The sequence below is a fragment of the Nipponia nippon genome, unplaced genomic scaffold (assembly GCF_047370975.1).
Source record: "Nipponia nippon isolate SJK-2023a ecotype South Korea unplaced genomic scaffold, ASM4737097v1 scaffold_37, whole genome shotgun sequence".
NCBI lineage: Eukaryota > Metazoa > Chordata > Aves > Pelecaniformes > Threskiornithidae > Nipponia > Nipponia nippon.
This window is the reverse complement of record NW_028262355.1, coordinates 1,169,665-1,191,686: the sequence shown is the minus strand read 5'-3', so window position 1 is coordinate 1,191,686 and position 22,022 is coordinate 1,169,665. Positions and strand designations below refer to the sequence as shown.

Genomic DNA, 22,022 nt, shown 5'->3' with positions numbered 1-22,022 from the left:
ACACTTGCACAAGACATCATCAAATCTGCTTTTTCTGTAGAACCCACTGAATATTTGGGAGTGTTTATGCCTGGCTTTTTGCAAATACCTCCATCATGACGCATATATCTGGACATAGAGAAGCTGTTTGATGAAGTAACAGTAAAAACAGTTTATTCTGCTCTCCAGGTTTCCCCAAGGAAACAGCAAAAAGGTTGGACGATGCAGTTTCATGGTGCTATAAAATACCAACTCCAAAGAAAAGTGTCCCCAGATATCAGAGCGTTTCAGTCCTACAGAATTGAGATAACTAGTCTAGCAGTGCACCCCCAATGCACCAAGTTAATGAATCTTCCTGTAATATCTGATCGTTCCCAGGTTACTGAGCAGAAAACTTACCATTTTTAGCTGGCATAAAAGTGCTAAAGAAGAAATGACAAGGAAACCATTAAACTTTTTGACTTCCTTTAAACTTTGTACTGTTTTCCCCGTGCTAGGAGAACGGTCCGTCGCCACTGGAAGGATCCAGGTCCCTGCGTACCATGCTCAGAATTTAGATGAACTGTCAGAGAGGCTGTGCCATGAATAATGAATAACCACCTCTCTCCTGGCACCATTCTGACAGACACAAAATCGGAGTTTTGTGATTGCCATTAAATTCAAACATGGGGGGGCCAGCCCAGGGAATAACATCTTTAGGTCCAGCTCTCTGCACAAGCAGGAGTCAGTATTAGGAGTACACGACTTAATAATACCTACTGAACAAAATAGGCATTTGATCAAAGAAATTTGACATGTTGGAGAGTATCCAGAGTTTTGCAGGTAAGACCAAATGTAAAATGGAATGCAGAAACAGCCTAAGAAAGCAACATATAAAGAAAGCACCAGCGACAGCCTGAAAATAAACCTACGAAAATAGCGTAATCTCAGAGGAACCTCTTTTCATGAAATGAAATGAATGAAAACCGTTACTTACCCAAATTTTCAATGGAATAATAACGCTGCTTACTGTCCACCCGCACAGTCTCAGCATACGGACTGCCGACGCCGTAGCCGATGATGTACCCGCGGACGACAATGTTCGGGTTCAGCGGCGGAGTCCAGCTCATGACGATACTTGTCGTCAAGGGCCTGACATGAAGAGAGCTTGGCTGGTCAGGAACCTGAGATTCTGGGATTTAAAAAAAAAAAAAAAAAGTATCAATTAATACCCTATTCATTCAATTTTACTATTCATAAGGTTTGAGTTGAGATTAAAACATTTGCACGAAAAAACCAACCAGGTGCCCCAAAGCTACATGCAGAGCTTCCATGCAATTTCATTTCTGAGCTACGTCCTTCCCATCCAAGAGCACCGATATGCCTCATCCTGTTTTGAACAGAGTATCTCCTAGAGCTTTCCACCTTCAGCATAAGGCTACAAGAGAGATTTAAAATAATGCAGGAAAATGAAAGATGACCTGCAAGAGAATTTCCAGTAGGACAACTTTTCTCTTCCTTGGTCTATTTGCAAGTTCGGCAGGATATTGTATGAGTTGTCTTTGTGCCCACAGATTATTTGACAAAAAGGTTTACTTTGTTAGCAATATACTAGTATATTCTGGCAATAATCTGTCTCCTTCCCACGAAAACAAGAAGCTAATTTTAACTCCTGGACATGCATGTCTTGCTTTGAAGCTGCTTTAAATAATACACCAACATTTCACAAATGAAATAACGGAATAAGGTATTTTATTTACAGGTATCCCCAGGTAAAATTCATGAAGTAGTAATCAATCACTTGAAGTCTATTTGCCTTCTATAAGCCTAATTTTACTGTAAAGGTTAGATGAGTCGATGCCTTTTGTTTGAGTTTACCCAATAACTACCATATCACAAGTCTCTTCAGAGGAGCCGCACAGTAGCTTGTCTTTTTGAGAGCAGAAAGAGACAAGTTACTATTTTTCCCCAATAAAAAGGCTTGCAATATAATAGATGAAAGCTTATATGGACGGCAACACGGACAGGGTAGAAGGAAACAGTAACAATATAAAATGATGTAAACTCCAACAAAAGACCCTTCACAGTTGTGAAGCATTCCCACTGTAAACCTTGGAAAAGGTAATAAAAAGAAGAATTAACCCTTTTCAAGAACCGGAGCCGTACATGCGTCCTTGGCATTTTACGTGCTTTCAGATGAATTCTTAGGAAGACATTAGCGTACTCTGAAAACCTGCTGCACCTTCGGGGAAGTCTGATCAGTACATTACCCGTCTGAAACACCCAGCAACTTTAGAAGTCCTTTGCATTCAACTCCTTAAAATTGCAAAGCGTGGGTCTTGTTTAAAGGTTGAAGAAAATTCACTGCAAAGTAGCTACTCACACAAAGAAGAAACAGATTGCACCAGCAGTGCCACTGCAAGTCAGGTTAAGTTGCCATTTACCCCCCACTCCACTCCCAAACTTTGTTTTAATGCAGAAGCAAAAGTTACTTGAGCAGCTATTCCTGAACAGTGCTGTTTGCAAAATAAATGACAGAAGCATTTCTTACAAGCCTCAAAGATAAAATAACAATTTAATGCCTTGAAATGAGAAGTTGGATAACGTAGCAATACTGCAATTCCTCGAACTTCCTAAAAGTAGCAATTCCCAGGCAGCAAAAGGAGATCAGAGCATTCAAAGAACCGATTGCCTTCAAATGATAATTTTTACATCTGACACAACACAGGGATTTCAATTGCAGTACAGATACCTCTAGGCAGCCGTTTAGGTTAAGACTACTTTACTCAAACATTGCTTATTCTTTATTTCAAACAATTCAAAGATACAATTCATGCGTTCCAGAGCAAAATCATGACTTCTTGTTTCAGAAAGCGAAAGGCAGCTTAACTTCTTGTACCCTTCTTGTGAATCAAGTCTCTAAAATAAAGCTGCGGTGAACAACATTTTTGAATTACTTTGCGAATATTGAAGTTTCATAAACACAGCTGTCTGTTGAAGATGCATTGGTTTTGCTTCAGCTTTCTGTATAAAGCAATTTTTATTACATTCTTATTAGCTTTACTTTCTAACGTTTTCTGGAAAAAACATTTTTTTCTGATTCTGAAACAGCATTTTAGAATTTGCATCATGTATTTCACAACCCAAAGTACAAAGTTAAAAGTGAATTAACTATTTTTTTCCCCTCAGACAAAATATTTTTTGGTTCTCTTTACAGCAAAGCACGTTTTCCACTTCTGCCAAAGATAACATATAGGCAAACATCTAAACCCATCAGTTCTTCAGGAAACTGCACCATCCAGCCTTTGCACGGCTCTGCTGATTTTCAGTGTCCCAGCACTCAGATATCCAGGAGTAAAACTCTCACTGACATCCGTATCTCATATTCCTGCTTTCTTCGTCAGGCTATTTCCTTGCAGTTCTAGACCAACACATTTACTTTTGTTTCTCCTGGGCTTGAACATGGTGCCAGAACTACTGCGAAGCAACCTTGAGGTCCCATTCTCCTACATGAAGTGCCAAATGAGTTCTTCATCCCAAGTGCCAAATGAGCCAAATTTACAGTCCCCCTCTTAACTGCACCAAGAGTTCATCGCTTGCTCTCACATAGGGGAATCTTTGAGTACTTGTAAGCAAATCCTGTGCTCAGACACACGAGCTGTGGATGTCAGCCAGCCCCTGGCACGCAGAAGAGTTCCTCAGCAGATCTGCCTATGAAACCTGATTTCTTGGTGCTGCATTTCTTACTCTCTTCCCTTATGGACAATCAGGTTCCCAGGCAATGGCAGCTGAAGTTCTGTGTCACTGCCTGGTGTGACATCTCCTCCTGGGATGCCACGGCTGCTCACACGTGCCTCTGAGTCCTTCGTTGTGTTTCAATGTGATGGTTTGAGTGCCCACGTCTTCCATCCAAGGAACGTGGCACCTAGTGCTACTTAAAGGTCCCTAATTCCACTGGCAAACTTGAAAAATGCTCTACATTTGGGTTACTTCAGCAATTTTCTTAGGCATTCAAAGATGTATACTTTACAAAGTCAGGGTAGTTTTCACTCGTCCCATTTTGTTCACATATTTCCCCAATCACTTTTCAGTATAAATTACAATATGATAGCAGCCTAGCCTGTCATGCTCTTAAAGCACTAATTTAGAGCTGAAGCTAAACTATATCACTATATCTAATACGTATAACAGCTTCCATCTGTTCAATGCAGTAATCAGAAACCAAGCATCCTAAACCCATTTTCCTGGAGGATACCTTTGCAAAGTTGATCAGAGATTCTCTTGCATCCTCGCTCAAGCTATTTAAATCAAACCCTTTGGGAGAAGCACTGCTTTCAATTTCTATTTTTTTTTTCTTTTTAAAGCACAAAATTTGAGGCTTAAAATAAATATTTAAAAACCTTCCCAGCTGTCAGTACAGGCAGGCGAGCTTTCCAGGGAACCTTGAAGAAGCAGCTATGTTTGGATTTCTAATCACTTGAACAAAACACACTAATTAAAATGAATATCCATTGGGAGTTGATGCTGTTCTCCACGATACTGTTCGTCTTTGTGCCGCTGATGCCAACAGTGATGCTTTTCCAGTGAAAGCAAGAGAAACCATAGCGGCAGAGAGGGGATTGCAGTTACCAGCGTGTGCTCCAGCCTCTCCCTGCTTAGCCGACGCTTGCAGGGCTCTGCATAACTACAGTAACAAGCAGATTCCTCCCCAGGGTTTATCAGAGCATTTGTATCTAGTCTGCAACACGGTGCATTCCCAGCACCAGGCTGCTGCAGCTTCACGAGGATAATTCATCACTACTGCAAATGCAAATGCACGTAAATACAACACACGACCAAAATGGCTTTGCTTGAATTTATTCGCACGCACCTACTTCCATCGTGTGTCTCCTGGGATTACTCGATCAACATCCTCGCGTGCAGACGTGTATTTGGGCACAAAAACTTCAAGGGAATGTAGTGTGTACTAAATGCAAATCAAAATGAATGTGCTCAAACGTGTTACCTTCTTTTTTGCATGCTGCAGTGTGTGCAGAATTTAGCTTTTACTCTCGCCAGTGAAAATTCAGCTGTTTACACCTGAACAACATCATTTCTCAAATTGCTGCCTAGCCAAAACATAATTAGAAAGATATCATCATGCGCCACGGCATGTTGTGATCCCTTGGTACAGTTACAACGCATCTTCTTTAAAACCTTGATGAGAAACCACGGGTACCGGTTCTCCCATTTTGTGTGCCATCCACAGCAGTCACTCCCAGTCTGCTGGAAAATTGCATTTAGACATAGGGAAAGGCGGAAATTCTTCAATTTGCAAGGGTGGATTTTGAGACCATAAGGAAATCCGGCCAGTCAAAAGAAAGGCAACGTCAAGTACTACTGTGCATTTAAACTGATTATTTATTTATTCTTTCATCCAGTTTGCCTTTGATCCTTTTTAGGTGACTTATTTTGTTTTAAAAATCATAGCAATTTTCATCAGTTTCCTTTTATTTTCTATTCATCTCCTTTCTACTACATATTTGCTTCTTATGGATTGTCTGCAGCTTGGCAGTGACTTCCATCTGTCAGACTCTTTGTTCCATTTGATTTGCACTGTTCAATTTTTTTAGGTAGACTTTTTCATTACTCTCCTTTCATTCCTTTCCTACTTCAAATATTCCAGTCATTTTATCTAACCCTTTCATTTCAGTGTTTCTCTTCCCTTTTGTGTCAGCATCTGCGCTGATTTGCACAGCCCACAGTTTTCAGGTATCTGCATCCCGTCATCTTTCACTAATTATTCAGCTTCATTGCCAACTTGCATTTCTAACATCTGCAAATAAAGGCTGGGAAACAGGTCTTGACCTATTTGAATATTTGCTTAGTGAATTGTTTGGATTGTTGGCATCCTTTTCATTGTTTCTTGGATTGATTACGCTCATCATTTTAGGAAGTTACAGATTCACTTCACCGTATCATTGCAAATGGCCGTGATGCTCAGGAGCGAAATTCTGGCCGGGAATTATTTTAACAAAGGTTTCTGACTCCTTGGTCCTGGTGATGACAGAGAAACACAACGCAAGGCATATAGGATCCAAGAGAAAGAAGAAAACAGAAAGAAACAGAACAGAAAGAATCTGTTGGTGGGTGTTTAGACCCCGAGCATCTCACCCTAACCTTGGCCTGGGTGACAACTGCAGTGACACCCCTTGGCTCTACGCTAGAAGGCTTTCGGAGACAACAGCTTTTAAAAGAGATGCATTTACCGTCGAGATCGTTCTCGGGTGTTTCTGCTGTGTACCAGTCCGAGGGGGGCCCTGTCCCATTCACTGTCATGGCGGCCACCTGGAAACTGTACTGGCTTCCTTTCTCAAGCCCTGTTCATAAAAAAAAAAACAACAAAGGCAAATAAAAATCAGAAATAAAAAAATACAGGCAAAAAAAAAACAAACAGAAAGAAGAAGAGGAAAAAACCAAATTAACGACAATTACCAGAGTTTGCAATAGACTTTGCGTAAAATGAAATCGCTAGTAATAGTCCATTGGATTTGCCATATGTAAGGAAACATATAGAAACGCATCTCTATAAAAATATATACGCAAATACATAGAAACGCGTTCCCCCAGCACACCGCAGCCCCCCGCGGTGTCTCACTGCCCGGTTTGCAGACTGCGCTGTACGGCACACGTATGTGGGGGTGTCGGATGGGCAGCACCCTCCGAGTGGCGCCCGGGCAGGGGTGCAGCAGAACGGCTCTGGGGGGAGGTCATTATTCAGGCGGGAAAAGAGATTTCTGACCAAAAGAAAAGGCTTCAAAAATTGAATGAGTGCTGCACCGGCCCAGGACTAGTTTGCGTGGTAATTCCCATCGGTTGCGCTCATACATACAAAATTAATGGAAGTCCGAATAGTAGAAAAATGAAGAATTGTTTCATGTAACTAAGCCATGAACTGCACACTTAACAAAACCAGCTCGCTGCTTTTAACATGCAGGGAACTGCAGGTACACTCTCCTTACGCATAAAATTTGCAGGCTGGGAACTAGGTTAGCAACTGAAGGGCGTTTTGCTTTCTGGTGCTCCTAATTAACTTCAGAGCACACAGTTCAGGCACAAACTAGAAAGTCTTACCAATATTATGAAATAAGCACAAATTCAGAAACGGACGTTTTCCTTTGTGGCTAAAGCCATCAGAAAATTATTACTGCAGCGTTCCTGCATGTGCCACAAGACTTCCAAGTCCCTGAGGTGGAGAGAGAAGTTTATCTTTTTGCTCAGTCTATACTGACCACAAAGCACAGGAAAAACCTGTTTCATTTAATGGCAAACAGTCTCCGGAGAAGAACGCTCATAATTAAAAAGAGCAGTTTAACATTTAGCTGACATGGAAGCCTACTCGAAAATTGATAGCGGCTATTTAAAAACCTGCATTGCAACTCTCAATTCCTCTGCTAATGCAGATGTTCTTATTATCCCGTAAAGCACCTGCCTACCAAATAGGACTGCAGCACCTACATGTTAATATTTAAAATGTCCATTTAGAAGAGCCACATAGCTCGGTCTCCAGCAATCACAATATATGCATGCAGAAAGTAATAACGAGATCTGGATATTTTTCTTAACTGCTTTCTAAGACATGTATTCCCAGGCTTTGTGAAACAAAGCACTTCACTTTGGGCTGCACGGAGACGAGCTGCGGTGGGGCTGCGGCGGCCGGGGCAGGTAGGAGGGCTGGGGGCTGCCTGCAGCCCGCCGTCCCACCAGGACGCCCACTGCTCTTCAAGCCTAAAATAATTCATGCGAAAGAAAGAGTTTGCTCAGGATGTGGGGATCTACCACAATAGAGATTAATCTGCTGTGCTTCCACAGGGATGGGATCTGCAGGGATGGCGGCAGTGGAGCTCTGGGACTTCGACTGCATCGCTATCTTTTCTTCTCTAAGCCATCAGAGCAGCAGCAACTCAAACATCTGAGAAGCCTTCATCATTATTTCTACTTTATCTGCCAGAAAATAGATCATTTCCATCTTGTCGAACATGCTGAACACGCTATCTCCACCCAGAAAGTAGCTGTTCCTTGTGTAGCTATTAGTTACGTAGCCTTCACAAGAGGTCCCATGGGCACTTTGGTCGGGAGCCTAGGTTAGATGACCAAGTTGAGATTTCAATATCTAAGGTCTTCCTCATAAAAATGTTCTACTTTTGCTTTTATTTAATTTTGAAATGAAATACTGCTTTTCCTCCCCAAACAGAAAACGATACGGTGTATTCTGAAATATGCAATTCAGAATTAATTCTGATCCTCACAGATTACACTACGTGTGAAAGTAAACATAACGCAGGTCATTTGAGGTGAAATCATGGTTACACCGAATTCAGGGGCAAAACTTTGACAAAGTTTAATTTTCTCTCTTGACACTTTGCTGCTTTCGCAGTTATGTCTTGGGCATAATGCAAGAACCCAGGTGAAATTCATTTTCACCTACCACAATTCACTGTTACCCTCATGATACTCATCTGGCTACTTTCATTCATTGCAATTATAGCTTTGCTATGATCTACTGTTCCTCTTTTTATTCTGCGAGGAGATATTTTCCATTGAAAATCTTGGAAAAGAAACTAGGGAAATCGATATTTTTGCACCCATGAGAAAATAGGAGATGTTGCCTGAGTGCTCTAAAAAAACCAACCGAGGCTTAAGATACTGGACACGAGAAATTCAGCTTCCAATTCATTAATGATAAAATCCAGGAGACAAACATATGATAAAAGCATTAAGGAAAAAACTGGTTTAAAAAAAGCACCATAAAGACTGTCTTTGTACAACACAATAAATGCTACCTGCCAGCAAAGAAATCAATGTTCCCTTGAAGTGAAAGTATATTTTATTCCCAAAGCATTTAATTCATCAAAACCTTGCAAGGCTGTACCATGTGAACACTGACCTGTGAACAAGTACCAGAGGTTGTTTGGCTCCAGTGTTTCAATCTCACCCCTGCGGGTAGTCTTTCTATGTCGGATTTTATAGCCCGTAATAAATCCATTTTGAGTACCTGGTGGTGGAGGCAACCAGCTAACTTTGATGCTCTGTAAAAGAAGAGATATTATTGTTGATTTTTTTTTTTTTTTGGGCAAAGAAATGACAGAAATAAAGCACGTAAAATGAATGAAAAAAAAAAAAGGAAAAAGAAAAAGGCTATGCTTTTCTAATAACAACCTGTACTCAACGAAGTAGTTATTTTGAGAAGAAAACCAAATGAAATCTAGAAAGATTCACACTGGCATCAGGAAAACTGAACATTCTCTAGCACTGGATGGCTATATAGACAGTGGATTTATATAGCAAATTTTCTCCCTTTTCAGGAATTTTTCATTTCAACAGGCCACCAGAATACCTACGGTACTAGAAATATCAGCTCTGGGCTTGAGTCGACACTGCAACTCATTTCGCTTTTCAGCCCAAAGTGCCAAAGTCATCTCTTTTGGACTGTAGGATACAAATATCAACCGGCGCAGTTCTAACAATTCTGTGTCGTTTTAACTCCACAGATAGTCACGGAGACGTTACTGCACCCTCGTTGTATCAGCGTAAAGACAGTCAAACCTCTTGGGAAGAAACTTATCGCTGATCCCAACTCGTAAGAGAATTTTTGCTGAGCCATTTGTCAGAGTCAGCAGCAATGCAATTAACCAAGGCCCATCGCTTAGTTTTTTCTAAATGTTGCTTGCTAGATTCTAAGAGACATCTTATCTCAGCCTAATAGCCCAAACTGAAACCGCCCCTTCCTGATGGCTCCCGTCACATCCCTCCACAGCCAGACACCCGTCTCCGCCACCTCTCTCCTTGGAGAACGGTCTGAAGGAATTTTGTCACTGTGACACAGAAGCCAGTCCATGTACTCGGCCACCCCTGTCACCTTCTCTTGTACCTTTGCTTCCTTCCCGTGTTTGGCAGAGGGTGCACAGCAGGGTTGTGCAGCGCTGCCTCAATCGTTTTCTTTTCAACCCTCTTCATTTTCCAATAAACCCCAACACTCAGCAGTGCTTTTACCACAGCGGACCACTGTGCTTCCAGATTTTAACAGCAAGACCTCCTTCTCGAGCAGCAGCAGCAGCTAGCTGAGGGCACAGCAGCGGGGTACGTGTTTTCTCTGCATCGCTTTCTATTTAACCACATGGAATTTCATTTACTCTTTTATCTCCCAGTCACTCAGCATTGTAAGGATTTTTAGCAATCAGCTTTCACTTTTGCTACACTAAATTGCTAACCCTCGTTTCCTCACCCTCCATCCTGCGCAGTAGCCAGCGTGAACCCCAGCACGCGTTGCCGGGCGACTCCACCGCCAGTGCTCCTCAGCCGAGACAAGTCAACACCTCTCTCCGTCCTTTGTTCTCTATCCCATTGGTTGCTTATCACAAAGGGATCTTTTTCCTTACACTGCAGCAACGGCATTCCTTCAGGAGCCTTTTGTGAGGGATCTTATCAAAAGGCTTTAGGAAACCCAAGCCAATGATATCAACTGGATCTCCTTGCCCGCGTGCTCAATGATGCCTTCAAAGGCCTTTAACAGACATGTGAAGCAGGACTTCCCTCCACAAAAAGCTGTATTGATCCCTCCTCGTCATATCATGTTCATCCATATGTCTATTCATTCTATTCTTTATTACAGTTTCTACCAATTTGTCCAGGAAAACCACCACATTTTCTGGGCTGGACTGATAAGAGAGCTGATATTGTACATCAGCATTTCTCTGTTAAAACAATCTGGGCACCAGCTGCTCCTTGCAAGCCTCCAATCCTTCCAGAGTTTTTACTCAGTGTGATATAAGGAATTCAGGGTATTACAGGTTTCTCATGGAGCAAGGCCTCACAATTGTATCTATACTATCTCTTACAGCACCATGTTACAAATTTTTAGACAAAGAGAAAAGTCGACCACACCACAGTGGATAGTTTTTGAGCAAACACAATTTATTACCATTATTGAGTTGCTTAGTTCCTGAATAAATATGTTATAGAACATATAAAATTAATTATTGCAATAGAAAAATCAATTTTGTGCATATACTGCACAGTGATTTATTGTTACAATCAATTATACGTTTCAAAATCAATATTTCAGGTTTTCATTGCTGACTGAAATAATGCTGCGGTTTTTTGCATTAGGGCAGAACAAACTCCATTTTTCAAACCAGAGAGCGATTGTTTTAAAAACAGATTTGGTCACTTTGCATATTGAAATTGCCTACATATAAAATGTTTATGGGAGAATGCAAACACCCAGAGAGTGGCTGTAAAACATATTGCTGTTGACAGCTCTGAGGACGTCTACAGGAGACTCATTGTTTGATACTGGTGCACTCCCAACTCTTCCAATCTCTGCACGACATTGAGCCACGCTCTCATCATGGGGACCTCAGCATCTGTGGATATTCCAGCCCAGCTATGAGGAGAAGACACGTTGACTGCCCCATTTCCCAGGTAGAGAAGAAAGCAGAGCATTTGGATATTTTCTCAGAGGAGGGGAAGAAAGAACAACTCTGTCTTTCCCCTGCCCCTTCCAAGAGCAACAAGAAAAGCTCTTCTGAAATCCCAGGTGCCCCTATCCAGGACAAAAATAATATATGGAGAAGAAACAACAAAGAAGTGGAGGCACAGGAATGCTTTCAGGGACCTGTTGCACAGCTCGTGCGGGTAGATGGTTACAGGAATGATTTGTGGATTGAAAAATCCCATCAGAAGGGACAAATCACACTGGTGTCTCAGTTTGGAAAGTGCAGTAACACCAACTTTTACCTGAAGGTGCTGCTTATAGAATATTTAGAACTGAATCAGCTGATAGAAATCACAAGTGAATTTTGAAAGAAATCCCATAACTTGGAAGACCTTCCAATGACCCAGACTTTTGAGTGGATCTTTGGGTGGTCCACTATCATTTCCAAACCACAGGCTTCATTTTGTCACTTTATTTCAAACCAAAAAGATTGCTGAGCTGCTTGTGAGCTAAAACAGCTAGGAGGCCCCAAGACAATCTGTTGCCCTCTAGGAGAGGTAGCAATAGCGTTGGTTATGCTCGTTCAGAAGAAGTGTTCTCCAGGCCAGTGTCCACCCAAACAAAGAAAAGAAAGAGTTTCTTGCAAATGGAACAATACTCAAGCAACGGATCTGCCATTGGGGTAGTTTAACTCCTCGATGGGGCCAGCTGGCAACCATTTAACAGATCTATAGATGGTATAACCATTTTGGAACTGGAGCAGGAGTGACTCCAGTCTCTCTGAAGCCATTTCATCATAAGGTTGCACAAGCCTGGGGTGCTCCGTGCAGGACCCTGACCAGGCAGCATTGGAAGGAAGGTCCTGGGACCTTTCTGAGCAGAGAAAACTCTGAAGGCTCCCAAAGGAAGGGTGCACTGGCATGAGGGTCACAGTGGCTAAGCATGTTCTCCAAGCACATCCCCAGACACAGCAGAGGACAAAGCCTGTTGCACGTGGGCATAGTACTACATGTGTACAATTATTTGTGAAATTTATACAAGCATAGTTTTTAGGGATATAAGGAACTATTGCAGCCCTAGTATTTCTAGCCTGAACTTGTCACTAATTTGATTTAAAAAAGACAAACAAGAGTTCCAGCAGAAGCATCGAAGCCCTTGGAGCTGCGACACCCGCAAGCGCTGAGCAGTTTTTATGAGACCCCCAAATATCCCTTCCCCTGCCTTGAAGTCAACAGTGACTGCATCTCCCTGCACAGCAGGTCTCACAGAAGCAATGGGTTTGATCTAATACTCAAGGTAGAATAAATAAGATCTTATGATTAGAGGAAAAAGCAGGTTCTTTACAGATCCGCCTAAAGCTGTCACTGTAATGGTAACAGCACACTTTCACCTCCACCTGGTCTCCATGGACACCGCAACGATGCTTTTTATCAATAGTACTTAACATGTGACCCTTTGCTCCAGGAAAATCAATGACTAAGGTTCTGACAGGCTGCTTCTCCTTTCTTCTGCTTAAGAGAGAGACGTAATGACTAGTGCTCTAATCCTTCACGCTTTATCCGAGAGGTAACCAACAGAAAGAAAATATTTCCTTTCTGTTATACCAAGATTCCTAAGGAAACCATAAAATGAAGCCGGCTTCAAGAGGATTTCAGGAACCTGTTAGTCCTGGTTGGAATGCAACGTGGAAAAGTATCATAAAAGGTTGCTGGCCACCTCCATTTGCTGAAATGGGCCTTCTTCAATGGGAGCGTGGTCCCTTCCTTGTACCATTAGGAAACCACCCTGAGCAGCTCCGGGGGAGCTCGGACACCCAGCACTGCCCTCGCTCAGAGTTGCAAATGCCTTGGATGTTGCGAAACGGCCCTTTACAGACTGCAAACCACATGGCGTGATCCCTCCTAGTTCAACCTCATTTGATAAGCCTTTCCAGGCAGAACAGACATTGGCCCAACAGATCTAACCAAACCCGAGCTGAACCATTAACATCTTTCCTGTAGTTTCCAAAACCATAGGATATATTCATATTCCCATTTTCCTGATTATTTAGTAGAACAAGAAAAAGCTGAGATATTATCTCTGTGTTGTGAGATATTATCTCTACGTTGGTTGGAAATGTGGAGCATCAGAAATCTCATTAATCTTACCAAATCGAAGTTTCTGGATGTGCAAAGACCATTTGTCAGTTTATTTTAGTTAGTAATCCTCTGGACGTAAATATTCATTAACAGATATTTGCAAACATTCATTCAGCTATGGTAGCAGATGACTAGTACTTGCTTTATGAAGTCTATCTGTTGCACTTTGCACATATGCTTTTCTTCTGATTTTTTTTTTTTACTAAGTCCATTCTGTAGATTTTTTTTTTTTCCAATGGAAGTCTAATTATCCACAATCACACCAGCTAGATACACAAATCAAGTATTTGATACCATAGAGCCTTGAAGCTGGAGGCAGACTCCAAAAACTCACTAAGTTTTTAAGTAGAGGCCATCACATGCCTTAAGGGTGTGGGCTACTCTGCCTGAAAAGTGGAGCCAAACTTAACGGTAGGACCTGATGATCTCAGAGGTCCTTTCCAACCTTAACGATTTTATGATTCTAAACCAAACCGGGAATAACACTGGTGAATAACACCAGGGCACATCGTAAGCTGCCAAAGAGCACAGGGATGGGATGGGATGGGGCTCACGGAGCTCCTAGCACCTTTAAAGGGTACGACAGGCGTTACCCAGGATCAAAGCCCATTAGAAATTTCACATTTTTGGAAGAAATTTTGTGGGTTAAAATTTCCCATCTACCAGCTGATAGTGAACTATATGCTAAAAGCTTGAATTAACGCAGGTTAACTCAGGTTAAAAGGCAAAGCCTGAACAATTGCAAGGTAGCGGAAGGAAAATAAAACTAGAATAAGAGAGTCTGTTGTGAATTTATGTAGATTAAGAATCCAGAACACACTCACCTCATTTGTAAAAAGCTGGAAGAAGTTCAAAAAAGGAATAATTTGATGATTTCATCCAACAACAAAATGGACTATTACTCTCCATATATAGCCAGCAGCAAGAAATAGCACTTTTCTCAGTCCAAATATGACCCATCCATGAGCTGGGATTTGAAACTAATTTCCCGAGTCAGACAGCAGATTTGGGAGCTGGGTGTGTTCTGTGTTTGCTGAGGGACTCAAGCAATGATCTCACAGAAACACTGAACATTCCTTCTACATGGAAACTAGGAATGACCTTTGGGTACTTTCATAAAGTGTTCTGAGATTTTGCAGAGCTATTTGAAATCTTAGGTACTCCTACTGGTGTTGTTTAGCTTTTATTAGTAATAGCAATGGGCACTGAAGATACCCAAGGTCTGTCAAATGCTGTAGTGACACACATTAAATAGTCTTAAAACCAGCAATAAATAAATAAATAAATAAAAATAATAACAACAACTATAATAAATAAATAAATAAATAAATAAATATATAAATTAAGAAAACAACACTACAGCCCATCCGAAGTATCAGTATCAGTGACTTCAATACACCCAGATGTCAAGTGTTCCCCTCCTAAAGCTGCGAGCTGAAAGAAATAGGGCTATAGGCTTGAAGAAATTAAAATTTAAAACACTAGCAGAAATAAGCTGGACATGTCGGCAGCAAGCCTTATAGCCAAAACCACAATATCCTGCCCGAGACGCAGTTGCAAATAATTACAAGCCCCCAGGTCACTGAATACAATGTTTTGCCACCAGTTTGATTCATCTTTTATCCTTAAAAAAAAAACCCTGGGAGCTGGGTATGTACGTCAGACTGGTCACCACAGAACGCAGCGATGCATCCCATGGAAGGGCTCTTAATGATCTGCTAAGACCATTCAGAAGTTGTCCCGTGCCTCTGAGAACAAGCCTTTCCGTGCTTGCCAAAATTCACGGGAATGTCTAACTATGGCTTTTTTAACTGCTATCAATTAATCTCGGCCTCAATAATCTCCTCGGGGTGAAGCGTGCATTCAGTAGCATTCAGGCTCCGTTTTGGCTAACAATTAAATCAAAATTACCTGAACAGCTCATAGAAAACATGTATTATCTCCCAAATCAGGTAGGTTTTGAAAAACAGGCAGGACTCAAGAAGGGACTTAAAAAAAGACAGTATTTAAAAAATACGTGTCATCTGTATACATATAACATAGTGCTTGAGGAAATATTAAAACCAATGTGTCATTCGTGCAATAAAATGTGCTAAGCCTGGCATAACTGCAAAAAAAAAAAAAAATAGATTTTACCAAGAAATTAAGGATCCTGAGGCAAAGTACAGGGTGCTTAATGTACTAGCGTTTTGCTATGTGTGAGTCCTCTCCTGAAAGAGAAGACAAATTCCCAGGAAATACTTATTCTATACTATGCATATGGCACAGAAACTTATTACCCTAACGCTATAAGGAAAGTCAAAACTATTTAGAAGTCAGACCTATGGAGCGTACGGAGATCCTGTATGACTTTTTTTTTTTTTTACGAAATAAGAGTGTCTTATTTAGAAAGGCTTTGAGTCATTATTTTCAACGCTCTGGGAGAACAAACTAAGATCCGTTATTTGTCAGTGGCATCTTGCCCATCAACCGTTTCGCATGTGTTTGTGTGCAATGTGGCTCAGGCTCCCCGCTGTGGACATGTTAGCTCAGACCCGTGGGGGACACAGCAGTGCCTCGCAAAAATACAAGGAGGCCTAGGGCAAGGAAAGAAAAAGGAGAGCATTTCACAGTGTGTGCTGTGAACGCCCCAAGTCCTGCTAGAAACGTCTGAAAGCATCGGTGGGCGAAGAAAACAGGACTTATCGCATGTCGATTTGCAGGTTGAGGAGCAGAAGGGATGAGGTCTGGATCCATTTTGTTCCAGCCAGTTCTGCTCTTTTAAGATCCTTACTGAATTACTTTCCAGGAATGCGATTCCTGGACTTCAATCCCACGCTTTTGGGATTGGACTCCACTCGGGCTTTATTTCCTGGGCTTGCAGTAAGACCACAGCCATACTCACCCGAGAACCTGCTTTCTCAAGCATCCAAACCTGTTACGGCACGTGCGTGAATGACAGCGGAAGGCGTTTAATGCAGAAGCTGTGTTTCTCCCAGCCCCTCCCGCCGCCCTCGGACCCGCCGCCGTCCCCACGTCCCTCCGCTCCCACCGCCCCGCGGGGAAGGGGCTCTCCTTCTCCAACCAACGTGTAAGCCGCAAATTAATTTACAAATACATGGTGAGGCTGTTGGCAGTTGCCTTGGATTTGAGCAGTTTTCAAGTCCCAAGCACGGTGTTTCATAAACCCACTTTTTCCCCCCCTCAAGAGAAGATAGTAAGAAAAAAAATTGGGAGGATTGTTAAGGTATGAAGACCTTTTCAGCCAGTATTATCTCCTCAGGGTATTTCTCTTCTGAACTGCATCTCCAAACAGCTCCTATATGAAAATTGCATGATCAAATACTTAAACCATTTGATCACCACAGTCTTAAAAAAAGAAAGAAAAGGAAAAGGAAAGTGATAGTAATGATATACTGGGGAAAAAAACTTCAGGATAAAAATGCCTCTGGGTGTCTTCACTAACTTGAAAAGAAGAAAGGATGAAACATAACCAAATACAAGGCTTAGAAGAGTCAGGAACCTCAGGCAAATACTTGGTTATGGTGGCAAAGGAACAAAACAACCAGAAAGTAGCGAGGTTTGAAAACAAATAATGAAAAATGTCATCATTTTCTCTCTCTCTCTGCAAATACAGAAACTTCTAAAGCACAACTGCTTCCAAGATTTTCTTCTATGTATTTAAAAAAGACTTGGAAAATAATAATAATGTACGGTGCAACTGAGTGCTTTTTAGCTGGGTGACACATGGACATTTCAAAATAGTATGCAGAGCAGCGCTCTTCTCTTATGTAATGGGAACTGCTTAGACCAACATTTATGTAGCAAACACTACACATCAAGGTTATCCCCCTAGATCTCCAGCCGACCCGGGCTTTATACCCCCAGCAGTAGGTGTGTCATGTTATAAGGGGCGGAGACAAGGGAGGGTCGACCCTTAACTCTTTCCGTACAGCACGTGATCTTCCGGTCGCCAGCCCTTATCTTTACTACATTTCCCCCTCCCTTAGCTCCAGTAGTTCTGGATCTTGCTGGGGAAGCTGCGTGTAAAATAATCGATATATGGTAAGACTTATACAGACACGCATCCGTTACGTTCATAGATTTTGCCCAGTCCAGCCAGTAGTTCGTCGCGGCTCCCTCATTACTCCCCCACACCATCAGGATGCATAGGGAAATGGTAACCTGTCAAGATAAGACTCAATAGATTGATTAATGTCTATACGGTCTAATATTTCGACTGGGTACCCATTCTAGCGTCCCTTTCTCGGTTTGCACACACGCATACCCACGTCCCAAGCAACGGAGGGAATAAGGGCCCCCCATTCACGGGTTTGCAGGTCCCGTACTTGAACCAAAGGGTAAGGCCCTTCGTTCTCATCGAGCCGGAAATGTGCCTGGGTTGCAGTCTGGGTTTTATAGGTGTTCCCTCGAATGGTATGATTTAAGGTAATTAGTGCCGTCGTCAACAGACGCTGTGCCCGAAATAAGGGAGGGTCAAGGGGAGGGGGAACCCCTGTTCCTGGGCTTATCTTTTCCCCCTCCCTAAGTCGGTCGAGTAACTCTTTTAATGTGCGGTGCGCGCGTTCTACAATGCTTTGGCCCGTACTGTTATAGGGAATGCCATGACTCAACTGAATATCCCAGCGCGCGCAAAAGTCCTTTGTCTTCTTGCTGACATATGCCGCTCCATTATCTGTTTTAATTTTTTGTGGGATGCCAAGTTGCGCCATACAGTCCTGCCAATGTAAAATAACTGAGAGAGCATTTTGTTTAGCATGCATAGTCGCTAAAATAACTCCACTGCAGGTATCAACTGTGACATGCAGATACTTACGTGGATTAAAGGGTTCATAAATCGTAACATCAGACTGCCATATTTGGTTGGGCTGCAACCCTCGAGGGTTTACCCCTGCCTCCCAGAGGGGACCTTTGGAACACACAGGACAAGCAGCAATCACAGAGCGAGCATCTTGCAACGTAATGCCAGCGAGCCTAGCTAAACCGCGAGCTCCACAGTGGAGGAGCTCATGCAGGCGGAAAGCTCGCCTTAGGTTAGAAGTTTCTTCAACCGCCAGTACGCTCTTTGCTAAGCTGTCCGCTACTTCATTCCCAGCAGAAAGAAAACTCGGTATGGAACTATGACTATTAACATGGATAGGACAGACAGGAGCGGTTCTCATTTGCAGTGCGGTGAGCAACATTCCGGCAATCTCTGACGTTGCCCCAAGTGCCCATCGGCACTTCTTCAGTAACTTATATACATAGCAAGAGTCTGTGATTAGATCCAAGGCCTCTTCGGGCCATTGAGTGAGAGCCATCCATACCGCTTTGGCCTCAAGATACTGCACGGATTGCCCTTGATCTTGATAACTAATGTGGGTCCACTGACCATCCTCCTGCCATGTAACGACAGCTTTCCCAGTAATCGATGACGCGTCGGTAAAAACTGTGCGGCCTCCGGTGGGTTGTTCAACTATGGCACTAGCTGGCAAAAAATGGAGTACCTGGATTATCTTCCCCACAGGGGTGTGGTCTTAGACCTTCAATACGACCCGTAAATTCAGCTATTGCCGCTTGCAGGAGCCCCACTTGTGGAAGTACCAACTCCCACTGTGCCAAAGAACAGGGCAATGCGATGACCTCCGGGTCCTTCCCTGTTAAGTGTTGAGTTTGCCTCCGACAGCGGAGAATAAGCTGGGATAATAATGTTGGCCAAGAAATTAAAGCCGTCTTTGGTTTGCCTTGATACAACCAAGCAAAAGGCCAGCCTTTTTCACCATTATTTTGAATTAGTAAACCATGGCCAGCGGTATCGGTCATGTAAATCAGGGCAGTGACTGGTTGTTCAGGTGTAAATCGAGCGAGACCCCAATGCTGGGCTCGCTCCATAATTGTCCTAAGAATCTCCTGATGGTTTCTTGAAAGAGTCCTTGGAGCTAGGGGGGAATCTCCTCCTTTCAGGAGTTGATATAAGGTAGTCATTTCTGCCTCAGATATTGGAATAAAGTTTCTAAGCCACAATAGTTGTCCAATTAATTTTTGTGCCTCATGGAGTGTTGTCACTGTAGTCCGAATTTCAAATGATTGTGCTGTCACGCTTCGTGGCCTCAGTTGAGTACCTAAATACTTTACTGCACGCCCTACCTGTGTTTTCCGAGGCTCAATGTGTAACCCATGTCGCTCCAAACTGACTATCAGCTGCACGCGTGCCTTTTCCAGTAACTCCTCTTGGTTGGACGCCAATAACACGTCATCCATGTAATGGAAAATGATGACCGTAGGGAAATTTTCTCGAATAGGGCGTATCGCAGCAGCTACAGCAATTTGACACAAGACTGGTGAGTTTTTCATGCCCTGGGGTAACACCTTCCATTGATATCTGGCGCACGGGTGTTGATTGTTAGGCTCAGGAACAGTAAAGGCAAAGCGTACTCTATCTTCTTCATGCAAGGGAACACTAAAAAAGCAATCTCTAATATCTATAACCACTATTTGATAGTCAGGTGGAATCATGGCCGGAGAAGGGAGGCCCGCTTGTAGCGGACCCATGTCTTGTATACATGCATTAACTGCGCGTAGATCATGTAGCAGTCGCCACGCTCCCGATTTTTTCTTTATCACGAAAACGGGGGTGTTCCAGGGACTTGTAGAGGGTTCGATGTGTCCTGCGTCAAGTTCTCGTTGTACCAATTGTCGAACAGCCGCCCTCTTTTCCTCTGTCAATGGCCACTGCTCTACCCACACTGGTTTATCTGTCAACCAGGTGAGTTTTAATGGGCGGACACAGGCAGTGGCCATTATGATAAATTTGTACGCAGCACTATATTCATCTTCTGCAAGCAACATCGTCCCAAGATGACAATGGGTAACTCAGCAATGACAGGGTTACACCATGCTACCCTAGCTTGTCCGGATTCCGGATCCTTCAACATAATTTGCATTGGGTTCCTGCTTTGATGCGAGGTCTGCATGCCTCCCACGCCTTGCAGCGAACCTCTCGGTTCGAGTGGCCAATCATCTGGCCATAGATGTGATGGGATTACTGTAACGTCCGCTCCTGTATCCAAAAGGGCTCTTAACACGAGGCGTGGTGTTCCCCCCAACTCTGGGAGCCATGGGGTAACTATAATATCTACTTCTGGTCGTGTGGTCATGTTTAGGGTGAGTGCCACATACGGCGAGGCCTCTCTCCCCAGCCTCCTCTATTGCGCGCTCCCATCTCCCCAAGGCAGCTGAGTTGGATATTGCATCATTGGGACCGCAGGCGACTGTGCTGGTCCCGGGGAAGGAGAGACTCCCTGTGCCATACATTGCGCTGCTGTCGTTGGGCCTGTTGAGCTGATCACTGGGGCAGGTGGGGATGGCACGGCCCTCAGCCATCCCCTCTTCTCGTTTCCCCAGCCTGGTCTCCTTTGCTGACTCCCCGCTTTGCACTGTCGAGCTCTGTGGCCTAGTCGCCCACAGCGCCAGCATCGTAGGTCTCTCTCTCCTTCCCCTGTTCCGGGGGTGTTTATTTTTGAAGGGCATTGTCGCGCCATGTGTCCTTGCCCCCCACACTTACGGCACGTAAGTCGTGCGCCGCGGCAGGCCGCATGGACTGCGGCCACTACCGGTTGCATACTTTGCGCCTGCTCCTGTTCCAGCACATAACGAATCATCTGTGAAAGCGTGGTCCCTATGGGTAACTGTCTTAGCAACACTGCAGTTTGTGGGTTTGCTTGCGTACGTGCACAGTCAAGCAATATTGCCTCCTTAGCCTGCTCAGGAAGTCGAGCAACCTGAGCGCCGCTTGCAGCCGGTCTAAAAACTTTGTGAAGGGCTCACTTAACGATTGCCGTATTTGGACCCATGGAGGCTCCCTTTTATCAAGAGCTGCGATGATGCGTATTGCTTCCTGGGCAGCTTTCGAAGATGCAGCAAAATCGCGCCCCGCATTCGCTGAGCCTGTGCCTGAGGAGTTGCGAACTGCCCTTCACCCATCAGCTGCTCTAAAGTCACTCCTGCCATGGGATGGTTGGCCTGTTGCGCCTCAATAACAACTTGGGTGCACCGATTCCTCCACTCCTCCCTAAACAATACCATCATCGAGGGGGTCAATACGGCCCGCATCAACTGAATGATATCAAAAGGTGCAAGCGGCGTTGCAAAAACACAGTCTAATAGGACTTGGGTCTCTGGGGAATTTAATCCATGACTTTTCACCGTTGTGACCAATTCTTTCACCAACTTTGCATCTAACGGTTGCCACTCATATCCTCCACCTGGGGCTGCTCGGATAGGAAATGCTTGAATCGGAGGGGCCTGGAATCGCACTCCTTCCAAGACACAATTTTTTGCAATCATCTGCCAATCTGTCCCGTTTGCCCTCTCTTTCGGCATTCCCCCTGGCATAAGACTTTCCGCATTTGCCACCACCCCTCTCAATCGGCTGATCAATGCCTCGAGTTCCCTTGAAACCTCGTTAGTCC

At 43.5% G+C, this 22,022-nt stretch overlaps 1 protein-coding gene across 2 annotated transcripts in view; it reads right to left on the bottom strand.

The window, feature by feature from the left end:
- DCC (DCC netrin 1 receptor) overlaps positions 1–22,022 on the bottom strand; it is a 606,037-nt gene that overhangs the window by 93,391 nt on the left and 490,624 nt on the right. For both annotated transcript variants that reach the window (XM_087772741.1, XM_087772742.1), the window contains exons 13-15: positions 8,885–9,026; positions 6,207–6,317; positions 956–1,150 (exon numbers count right to left, since the gene is read on the bottom strand). In XM_087772741.1, the coding sequence (XP_087628867.1) occupies positions 956–1,150; positions 6,207–6,317; positions 8,885–9,026 (448 nt within the window). The remainder of the gene's footprint in view (positions 1–955; positions 1,151–6,206; positions 6,318–8,884; positions 9,027–22,022) is intronic.